The 10938-nt window shown below is 40.1% G+C and overlaps 1 protein-coding gene across 3 annotated transcripts in view; it reads left to right on the forward strand.

Annotated features, from left to right (window-relative positions):
• cdh4 (cadherin 4, type 1, R-cadherin (retinal)) overlaps window positions 1-6010 on the forward strand; it is a 341227-nt gene extending 335217 nt beyond the window's left edge. For all 3 annotated transcript variants that reach the window (XM_055221814.1, XM_033966767.2, XM_055221815.1), the window contains 2 exons: window positions 229-396; window positions 5477-6010. In XM_055221814.1, coding sequence (XP_055077789.1) covers window positions 229-396; window positions 5477-5683 — 375 coding nt within the window. In that variant the 3' untranslated portion in view covers window positions 5684-6010. The remainder of the gene's footprint in view (window positions 1-228; window positions 397-5476) is intronic.
• Window positions 6011-10938: the final 4928 nt, after the last annotated feature.

The raw sequence follows: 10938 nt of genomic DNA on the forward strand, positions 1-10938 counted from the left end.
AAATCTAAAATATATCAATTACTTTAATGATGTTGACTATAGAATTATTGTGTCAAAGTTTTTTTTTTTTTCTTATTATGCATAACTTTCCTTTTCTTGTTAATGTTAGACTTGACTTAGTTAGATTTGACCAGAAAGTTTGCCTTTAGTCAGAGAAAGTTGAAGTGTGTCATGAAGAAGAGTCTTTCTGTGACACTGATCATTAAATCCCGACGTGGTTCCTTCCAGGACTATGACCTGAGCCAGCTGCAGCAGCCCGAGTCACTGGAGCACATCATGAATAAACCTGCGGGAGTGCGGCGGGTGGACGAGAGGCCGGTGATCACAGCCGAATCCCAGTACCCCGTGCGCCCCAGCCTGCCCCACCCTGGAGACATTGGGGACTTTATTAATGACGTAAGTTCATTTTAATGCTGACACTGGCTCCTCCTCATCTGCCAGTCAAACAGCTCTGACGTTATCACTGCGGTTGTGTGATTTTACGTTGTTTTGCTCATCTTGAATACGTTTTATGTCGTTTTTAAGCCTTTCATAACCCGGCTCCAAACCATGACGGAAAATACACAAAACCAGGTATTCAATTAAATAAGGTGTTTATTAACCCAAATGAATTGCCAAATAAGGTAACAAAAAGAAGCAGGTGACCGGCTGGGAGCAGGATGAGCCAGCACGAGCTTCTGACGTGCACGAGCTTTTAAAGGTGCAGTGCGTCGGGCCCTTGACGCACACATCGGGAGCGCATCATCCAGCTCCACCTGCACAAAGTAATAAGACAACACACGGTAATTCATCTAAGGATGAGGGACGTGACAAGCCAGAAACAGGGGACATTGTTGATGCTCATGAACATTTTACACAAATAAACGAGACATTTCTCTAATTGTAAAAGTGGGTGGTACAAGGTGATTAACTATCACAACCGCAGCAGCTGAGCGATTAGACATGAAAAACAGAAGTGAATAACATGCTACAAATGAGAGGAAAAAAGCAAAAAGCATTGATTCATTACAGATAATCAACAGCAAAGCATTTGTTCACAGCACATATTTAAAGGCTAGTTTCATTGATCTTTGTTTGCACATCCGTTTATTTCCCGCTGGATCTTTTCCAATCACTCATTCAGCAAAGTCCTTTTGTTTTCAGCTGTTCAAACTCATCTAATAATCTGAGCGTAGTCATCAGGTTTGTGTGATCAAAACTCTTCACCTTGGACATGAACAAAACAGAAAAACAGTCTCCACGCTGATAAATGATATTTGGGCATTTTTGTGTTTAACAAATGATAAAAATAAGCTTTATGTATAAAATATAAAATGTTTTCAGTTTAGGAAGCACTCAACAAAACGTACAACAAGTTAACATTTGGTTTAGTTGAAGTATTGATCAAGTAATTAGATTGATTTTAAATAAAGCAAATATATAAGCTTGTTTTAAATCCAGCTCACCTCTATTTGCTCCTCCGTGTGCTCCTCTGTATGCTCTGCTCCTCTATTTGCTCCTCTGTGTGCTCCACTATGTGCTCCTCTGGGTGCTCCTCTGTGTGCTCCTCAATGTCACTGGACAGCGCCCCCACCTGGCTGTCCACACTGATAGAGGAGCCCCACTCTTCAGGTTTCTCCTCCGTTTGTGGAGACACTGTGGGGTCAGTTGTTGTGTCACCAGACTGTGTCTACTGCATCAAAGGGACAAATAGAAAACATTTGAAGCTATTGCAAATAAAACTTCATAAACGAGCAGCAGTTTGTATCTCAGGTTTGTAAAAGTAGTGCTACATGCGGCTCAATGTGGGACAGTAACCCCCTGAAATGAAACTCCAGCTCTTACCATGATGAACGCTCTTGTTGGGGTTGAATCTTGAACGATATTCATCATTAACTCAAATCTGAAAATAATCACAGTTAAAACATAAAGCTGCGATGGATTAGGGTCACATGACATCACAAATTTATCACTTTGACAACTGTCTAATTGTTCAGCATTTTGAAAGCAATGGATACTAAGTAATGGGGAAATTATCCATAAATATAATAACAGACTAATAGTAGTATAAAATTCTTATTCATTCTTTATTTCAAGAGCTCTTGTTGTGTTGTCTTTCAAGCGATCAAATAATAATAATAGAACACATTTCTCTCACCTCTGCTTGAAGTTCAAGGACAGAGACGTGACTCTTTCAGACAGATGTTCCATGTCCATCTGAAGTTGGTCGAGGTCCTTTGTTGCACATCTTATCAGGATTGACAAGTCCTTATGATCCTTAGAGATAAATAAAAATGGCAAAAGTCACCCTCAGAGAACAGGGAAATCAGCAATCTCTGTTGTAAGTAGTAATCATTATATATTGTTTTAGAAATACATTTATCACATTGGTGTGAGAATACTTTTGTGTTAAGCCACTCATGTAGATTATATCCTAAAATCTTCTTTGGTTTAACAACAACTGCAGGAGCGTGTACCTGTGAGGGCTGCACGTCCTCGTGCTCCAGCTCATCAGACCAACTGTCCTCACTGTCGTCCTGGAGGTCTGCGTCTCCGTCGTCTCCTTGTCCCTCGTCACTCGCACAGAAAAGACTCTCCTCAGGTTCCTCCTCAGGTTCCTCCACAGTTTGTTGAGACTGTGTAGGTTCGGTGTCGCTGAGCTGCATTTCCTACAGTAAATGCACAAATCAAAAGGTAACTTTAGGATTAGCATAAACTATATCAAAAAGTACAGAAGAGCAGTGTGTGAAAACTTGTGACGTGTCAAAGGTGCGTAAGAAAACGGCTCATGTTACACTTGTTTATAATGTTTAAATACTTCCTCCTTTCACGTTCTGAAAATCAGGCCAACTTCAGCGTCATGTCAGTAGCCAATAGGAGCACTTTATACTTTAAATTACACAACTGATGTTTGATATTTTCCTGACCCACTTTCTGTTTTGTACTAAGTAAAAATTGTTCTTACCATGTTTGCCGTCAGTTTCTCCTCAGTTCTGCTCCAACAGTTACTTTGAACTTCAGAATATGTTTTGATTTTGTTGGGGTTTAACCTGTTACTACCGAAGGTCCCCAATTTTGGGGACCCTGGGAAATGCATTTTTGTTTCGCAATGAGCCAACACATTAATCACGGAAAATATATTAATGTGGCACATTAAATTAAACAGCACCGCTAGCGCTACAAGGCTATGTAAACTATTTTCACCGTCCACAAACACAACTCAGGTGACACCCAAGAGAACACCTCAAAACTAAATCCTCCAACCTCAGTTTGGCCAAACCACTCGCCGCATTTACGGCTCCACAACAGCTGTACTTCATGCTACCCACACAAACAACCGCAGCCCCAGCACTGTACACCAAAGCATCGCGCAGATATAAGCCAGCGCATCAGATCACAAAACATTGCTTTTCAAAACTACATTAGTAAAAATTGTCTTACCTTTGTCGTCTTGCCGTGAAAAGTTTAGTCCATTTGTAAATAAAAGCTATTTCCTGTTAGCTCCGACTGTTGTCCGTCACTTAAAACAGTCCGAGTGGTACAATAGTGATATATAGTTCGTACCGAGCGCTTACAGTGAACCAATGGAAAAGCATGGCACTTTCACATGGCTTTGTTTTTCCCCTTCTGGTTGGCTGACTGTGTTGTCAATCTTGTATTGCAAGTTATAGCCTTTTTCTATTGGCTTTCACGATTCCAGAGAGGTGTCACTCATGCATATTGACCAATCCGCTGGGGAGTAAAGTCCGCGCGTACAGTAAGCACGCTTGTGTGCGTAACAGCGCCTTTACGCACAGGACACAGAGCGCACCGGACAAACTTAGATTTGCTTTTTTCACTAAATTCATCTCTAAAAAATCATTCAAATGCTTTATGCGGTCATTTTATTTGTAGGGGAAACATTCATATACACATATATTTATTATAATTATTAATTAATAATTATTAATTTAATACAAAAAATAAAAAATGCCAAATGTTTTCTTTAGGTCTACTGAACACCATTAGTGATATAAAAATGAAATATATAACTTTTACATGACAGAAATGCAAATGGCACTATGTGTGCCAAATGGTGCCAAATGGTGCCAAAATGGACACCTCGCCTGACATTCCTGTACTAAAATCTCTTTTTGATCTGCTTCATCTAATCAATTTCAACCTTTGCAGAGATAATGTTCACATGTTTGGTTTCTATTTTATGGAATAAAAAGGCTATGTTAGCAACATTCCAAAGAGTTATTCATCATAAAACATGTTTTTTTTAGGCGAGGCTAAAAAAATCTACATTTTTGCTGTGTTTCATCCTAATTTTCTCTTTATCAGTAACACATACATGGATAAATGACATATCAAATTATTCTGCCCAATGATCCCTTTACAATGGCACAAAAATCATTGAAATACACCTTGGGGTTGCTGAAATAGACCAGTTTATAAATGGATATACATTTTTCAAAAATTTGTCTTCAAAATAGGCTTAGGTAGTAACGGGTTAAATTAACAACAATCAGCAATGCAGAAAAAAGGTTTAAATAAAGACAGTTTTAAATAAAGCTTGAGGAACCATGGAAACTGTTGCCACGGCAATAGCAGCAAACATAACAGCAAATTTATAATAGAAAGTCTTATAAAAAACAGGGCAGAAACCCTAGTGACTAAAGGCCTTGAAATATACTCACCTTATTAAAACTGCACTGGTCCATAGGCCAGTTTTATGCAGATCTGCAGATGAATAATATTTACATGTCGAGACAATACGCTGCACTGGCAGAACCATCAGTGGATTTGTATTTATTTCAAATCGTAGTCTCATTTAATCTACTCGGGGCTTTGCCAGATTGACATGTGTATCCCTCTGAATAGAGCTGTACACCTCAGTCTGAGATGGCTCTGGCTGAAAGCTTCCTGAACCATCAGAGCGTTCAGACAAATACTTCTCATTGATTGGTCGAAGAGCCACAACAGCAGAATAAGCTGAAATCAAACTTTAGTTAAATCCATTTGAGAGAAAAGCACAGACATATTACCCTCCACAAAGGCACAGAGTACTTCCCTCTACATGTTTTTCAAAAACAAACAGTCCATATTTCCACTAAAATAGGATGAAGTACGTCCGTCGATGTCGCCCTGTTCACAAATCACAGTGCTGTCCTGTGATTGGTCAGTTTCTGCACAGCTGGTGGTGCAGCAAGACTCAAGAGTTTGTGAACTCATCAGAATTCATCTCGCTGGTGCGTTCTAACCACTGTAACCAGCCTCATTACACAAGCCTTTTTTAAAAAGAGTTAAACTAGTTTAATGTGAAATGTGCTTAGTGGAAACATGAGTATTTCTGATTTCTACTTGCTCCTCTTTCCATATGTTCCAGTGATCTTCTGTTTTGAGGATTTCTATCTGAAAGTCCTCTCTCTCTTTCAGTAACATTTGTCCATTAAAGACAAAAGTTCCAGTCGTGTCATCCTGTTTGACCTCACGTTGTGCTTTGTCTGTGCAGGGTCTGCGGGCGGCGGACAACGACCCCACGGCTCCGCCCTACGACTCCCTGCTGGTGTTCGACTACGAGGGCAGCGGCTCCACGGCCGGCTCCGTCAGCTCGCTCAACTCAAGCAGCTCAGGTGACCAGGACTACGACTACCTCAATGACTGGGGCCCCCGCTTCAAGAAGCTGGCCGACCTGTACGGAGGAGGACAGGAGGACTGAGAGCAGTGCTGGGACAGGCTGAGGAGGGGCAGCCAAGGACTACACTTCACTTCTGGGACCACGATGACCCAGGAATGGACCCTTCACTTGGGCTGTCACGGGGCTCGCCTTTTCCAGCCTGTGTGTGTAGGAATTCTGCTGCAATTGTATTCTGGCTTTATACATTTCTTAGTGGCAAATTTGTAGTGTTTTTGTTTTGTTTTTTTTCGTCCCACCGCGCTGGACCCTCTGGGGATGAATCGATGCGGTCACAGGAGACACCAGTAGTGAAAAATACGCTTTCACTCCAGATAGAAGCGTCTACAGTGGTTGATGTTGCTTAAATTTTGAACATGAACTCAACTATTTCTCGTTTTTTTTCTTGGGTTTGGTTTGAACGTCTGTGGTTGTGGTTTTGCTCCGTGCAAAACACTTTACCACATGAAATAAAACCTGTCAAACCACTTCGTGACTGGCAAACCTTAACGTTAATGGAATCAGAAAGTGAAAGGAAATGGGTTTATTCACATGACAGACCTAGATTTCGCTTTGTTTCGATATATTCTGCTTCGACGATGAGATAAAATAGTTTAAAATGCTTCTTAATTGTGTTTCGTCAGCTCCCAAAATTGAAAAAAGACTTCTGGATGCAAGCCAGAAGCGTCAAAACCTTGCTCAGATGGCTACCTTTGAAACCTTTGTCATTATGAACCACACAAATATATGAAGGATGCATGGACGAATGAGGGTTTTTATCGACCAATTCTCAATTTGAGCAATTTCAACCATCGCAGACATTCTCGCAGTGTTGTTATTGATTGTGCAGACCATTTTCTGCTTTAGTCTCAAACAGAAGAGAATGTTTTCAAATGGACTCCTCGATCTCTTTCACTATGTTGACTTGAATTTCCTTACAAACAGAAGCACTGTCGTTTTATAAAGTGCCTTTTGTGGTGTGTTTTTTGTATCCTGCTCTTCTCAGGATCGGTTTACCATGTCTTAGGCCCCGTTGCACCCGCTCGGCTCTGCTCGGACTCGTGCTAAACCCCCAGGTGTTTATCGCAAATGGGTAACGGACAAAAAAACCTCGGGTCGAATTCACATCTGGCCCAATAGATGCCGGCACGTGTTTCTAGGGGCAACAAGCCTCTTTTATGGACCTGTCCCATCGTGACTTTAAACATGCGACACTTGGCTACATTTTTATAACATTCAAGTGTTTTCTTTTTTCTAATTTTGTGGAAAATGGCGTTTCCTACGTGGACTTTTTGAAGCCATCATGAAGAGACTTGCCTGAACATTTATCTCTGTGTGTTATGTAGGCATGATCTGACTATAGCCAGACAGAAGACAAAGACGAAGAAGACAAAGACGGAGGGGGAATATGAAATCTCGGACGCCTTTAATTAATTGAACATTCCCATTTTTTTTATAATCGGCCACAAAACTATTAAAAAGGTGCATGATTTTGTTTTTCCTCAAACTGTTTTAACACTTGTTACTATGTGGTGAGAATGTGAAACTAGTCAGCGGGAACCATATGAATATACTCTGTACAAAGACACTGGGTAAATAAAAATACTGTAAGATACCTATTTTTTGAAGTATTGATGACATAAACACTGCTGCTCTTTTTTCTGCCGATGGATTTAACCACTTCATTCCCACAGGATTAGGTTAACTTATTACATTTGATAGTTTTTTGTTAGTTTTCTCTTTTCTTTTAGTTTTTCTTCTCACATTCATCCATCATGGAGCGTGAGTTTGTACTGCCTGCAAACAGTGCATTTATTACTTTGTTATTAGTGTAAAGAACTCATTTGATTCATTCATCTAGAAACTGGATGTGCGGTTTAAAAAATAAACAAGACCAGTCTGATCTCATGCATTTTTTTTATTCTGGAAAAGTGACACGAGGGGATTGTTGTTTGTCGGTCTTATAAAAGTCTTATATTTGCGTCTACTTCCTTCAGTATAAAGTGTGTTGCTCATATTTTTAGATCATTCAGTTGTGGAGAGAAATAATTAAGTAATAATAAGTATTTTCTCACAAGCTTAACGTCAAAACTGGCAAACTCAAACAGGATTAGGACTGTTAACTGCAGGCCCATCGTATAATCATGTATTTTTACTACAAATCTACATCTACAAAGTCTTTTGAGTCTCTAAATTGAAGCAGTTATTTGTGATTATTGTACTTATACGTATATTCAGTTCTGCCCTTTCTGTTTTTAAGTAATAGGATACGAGCAGCATCACAGAGAGCAGAGATGAGCTGACAAGTTAATTAAACTCATAATCCTATTTGTTTGGGTTTCATGAAATATTTTTAATAATATAAGTACAATTATAGAATATGGAGAGACTGGGAAAATGCAATAGAGAAGGAGATTGTTTCGACAAACTCAGCTGTGGATCGGCTTCACGTGGACAGTGTGACGTTACCTGAAGACTGAGGGATTACACAGAGTTTACAGTGGGAAAGGCGAGTTTATTTGTACAGCACAAGTTTTTTACAGAATAAGAAAGATATTAAAATCACAATACAACAAATCAAAACATAATTAATCACAAATAATCATCATGAAATTTACATTAAAACAGAAAAAGGCAGAATAAAAGCCTTTCAGTCACAGCAGCTAAACAGAACCTTCTTAGTATTGGTTTAGTCCTGGTTTAGTCCTGGTTTAGTCCTGGTTTAGTCCTGTTTTAATGCTGGTTTAGTCCTGGTTTAGTCTTTGCTTAGTCCTGCTTTAGTCCTGGTTTAGTCCTGTTTTAGTCCTGGTTTAGTCCTTGTTTCATCCTGGTTTAGTCCTGGTTTAGTCCTTGTTTCATCCTGGTTTAGTCCTGGTTTAGTCCTGTTTTAGTCCTGTTTTAATCCTGGTTTAGTCCTGGTTTAGTCCTGCTTTAGTCCTGGTTTAGTCCTGGTTTAGTACTGTTTTAATGCTGGTTTAGTCCTGGTTTAGTCCTGGTTTAGTCCTGGTTTAGTCCTGGTTTAGTCCTGGTTTAGTCCTGTTTTAGTCCTGGTTTAGTCCTGTTTTAATCCTGGTTTAGTCCTGTTTTAGTCCTGGTTTAGTCCTTGTTTCATCCTGGTTTAGTCCTGGTTTAGTCCTGTTTTAGTCCTGTTTTAATCCTGGTTTAGTCCTGCTTTAGTCCTGGTTTAGTCCTGGTTTAGTCCTGTTTTAATGCTGGTTTAGTCCTGGTTTAGTCCTGGTTTAGTCCTGTTTTAGTCCTGGTTTAGTCCTGGTTTAGTCCTTGTTTCATCCTGGTTTAGTCCTGTTTTAGTCCTGGTTTAGTCCTTGATTCATCCTGGTTTAGTCCTGGTTTAGTCCTGTTTTAGTCCTGGTTTAGTCCTTGTTTCATCCTGGTTTAGTCCTGGTTTAGTCCTTGTTTCATCCTGGTTTAGTCCTGGTTTAGTCCTGTTTTAGTCCTGTTTTAATCCTGGTTTAGTCCTGGTTTAGTCCTGCTTTAGTCCTGGTTTAGTCCTGGTTTAGTACTGTTTTAATGCTGGTTTAGTCCTGGTTTAGTCCTGGTTTAGTCCTGGTTTAGTCCTGGTTTAGTCCTGGTTTAGTCCTGTTTTAGTCCTGGTTTAGTCCTGTTTTAATCCTGGTTTAGTCCTGTTTTAGTCCTGGTTTAGTCCTTGTTTCATCCTGGTTTAGTCCTGGTTTAGTCCTGTTTTAGTCCTGTTTTAATCCTGGTTTAGTCCTGCTTTAGTCCTGGTTTAGTCCTGGTTTAGTCCTGTTTTAATGCTGGTTTAGTCCTGGTTTAGTCCTGGTTTAGTCCTGTTTTAGTCCTGGTTTAGTCCTGGTTTAGTCCTTGTTTCATCCTGGTTTAGTCCTGTTTTAGTCCTGGTTTAGTCCTTGATTCATCCTGGTTTAGTCCTGGTTTAGTCCTGTTTTAATCCTGGTTTAGTCCTGGTTTAGTCCTGGTTTAGTCCTTGTTTCATCCTGGTTTAGTCCTGGTTTAGTCCTGGTTTAGTCCTGGTTTAGTCCTGTTTTAATCCTGGTTTAGTCCTGGTTTAGTCCTGGTTTAGTCCTTGTTTCATCCTGGTTTAGTCCTGCTTTAGTCCTGGTTTAGTCCTGTTTTAATCCTGGTTTAGTCCTGATTTAGTCCTGGTTTAGTCCTGGTTTAGTCCTTGTTTCATCCTGGTTTAGTCCTGCTTTAGTCCTGGTTTAGTCCTGTTTTAATCCTGGTTTAGTCCTGGTTTCATCCTGGTTTAGTCCTGGTTTAGTCCTGGTTTCATCCTGGTTTAGTCCTGGTTTAGTCCTTGTTTCATCCTGATTTAGTCCTGGTTTAGTCCTGTTTTAATCCTGGTTTAGTCCTGTTTTAATCCTGGTTTAGTCCTGGTTTAGTCCTGTTTTAATCCTGGTTTAGTCCTGGTTTAGTCCTGTTTTAATCCTGGTTTCATCCTGGTTTAGTCCTGGTTTAGTCCTGGTTTAGTCCTGGTTTAGTCCTGGTTTAATCTTGGTTTAATCCTGGTTTAGTCCTGGTTTCGTCCTGGTTTAGTCCTGGTTTAATCGTGGTTTAATCGTGGTTTAGTCCTGGTTTAGTCCTGGTTTAGTCCTGGTTTAGTCCTGTTTTAATCCTGGTTTAGTCCTGTTTTAATCCTGGTTTAGTCCTGTTTTAATCCTGGTTTAGTCCTGTTTTAATCCTGGTTTAGTCCTGTTTTAATCCTGGTTTAGTCCTGGTTTCATCCTGGTTTAGTCCTGGTTTAGTCCTGGTTTAGTCCTGGTTTAGTTCTGGTTTAGTCCTGGTTTAATCCTGGTTTAATCCTGGTTTAGACCTGGTTTAGTCCTGGTTTAATCCTGGTTTAATCCTGGTTTAATCCTGGTTTAGTCCTGGTTTAGTCCTGGTTTAATCTTGGTTTAATCCTGGTTTAGTCCTGGTTTAATCCTGGTTTAATCCTGGTTTAGTCCTGGTTTAGTCCTGGTTTCATCCTGGTTTAGTCCTGGTTTCATCCTGGTTTAGTCCTGGTTTAGTCCTTGTTTCATCCTGATTTAGTCCTGGTTTAGTCCTGTTTTAATCCTGGTTTAGTCCTGTTTTAATCCTGGTTTAGTCCTGTTTTAATCCTGGTTTAGTCCTGGTTTCATCCTGGTTTAGTCCTGGTTTAGTCCTGGTTTAGTCCTGGTTTAGTCCTGGTTTAGTTCTGGTTTAGTCCTGGTTTAATCCTGTTTAATCCTGGGTTAGACCTGGTTTAGTCCTGGTTTAGTCCTGGTTTAGTCCTGGTTTAGTCCTGGTTTAATCCTGGTTTAATCCTGGTTTAATCCTGGTTTAGT

The sequence above is a fragment of the Periophthalmus magnuspinnatus genome, chromosome 5 (genome assembly GCF_009829125.3).
Source record: "Periophthalmus magnuspinnatus isolate fPerMag1 chromosome 5, fPerMag1.2.pri, whole genome shotgun sequence".
Classification (NCBI taxonomy): Eukaryota; Metazoa; Chordata; class Actinopteri; order Gobiiformes; family Gobiidae; genus Periophthalmus; species Periophthalmus magnuspinnatus.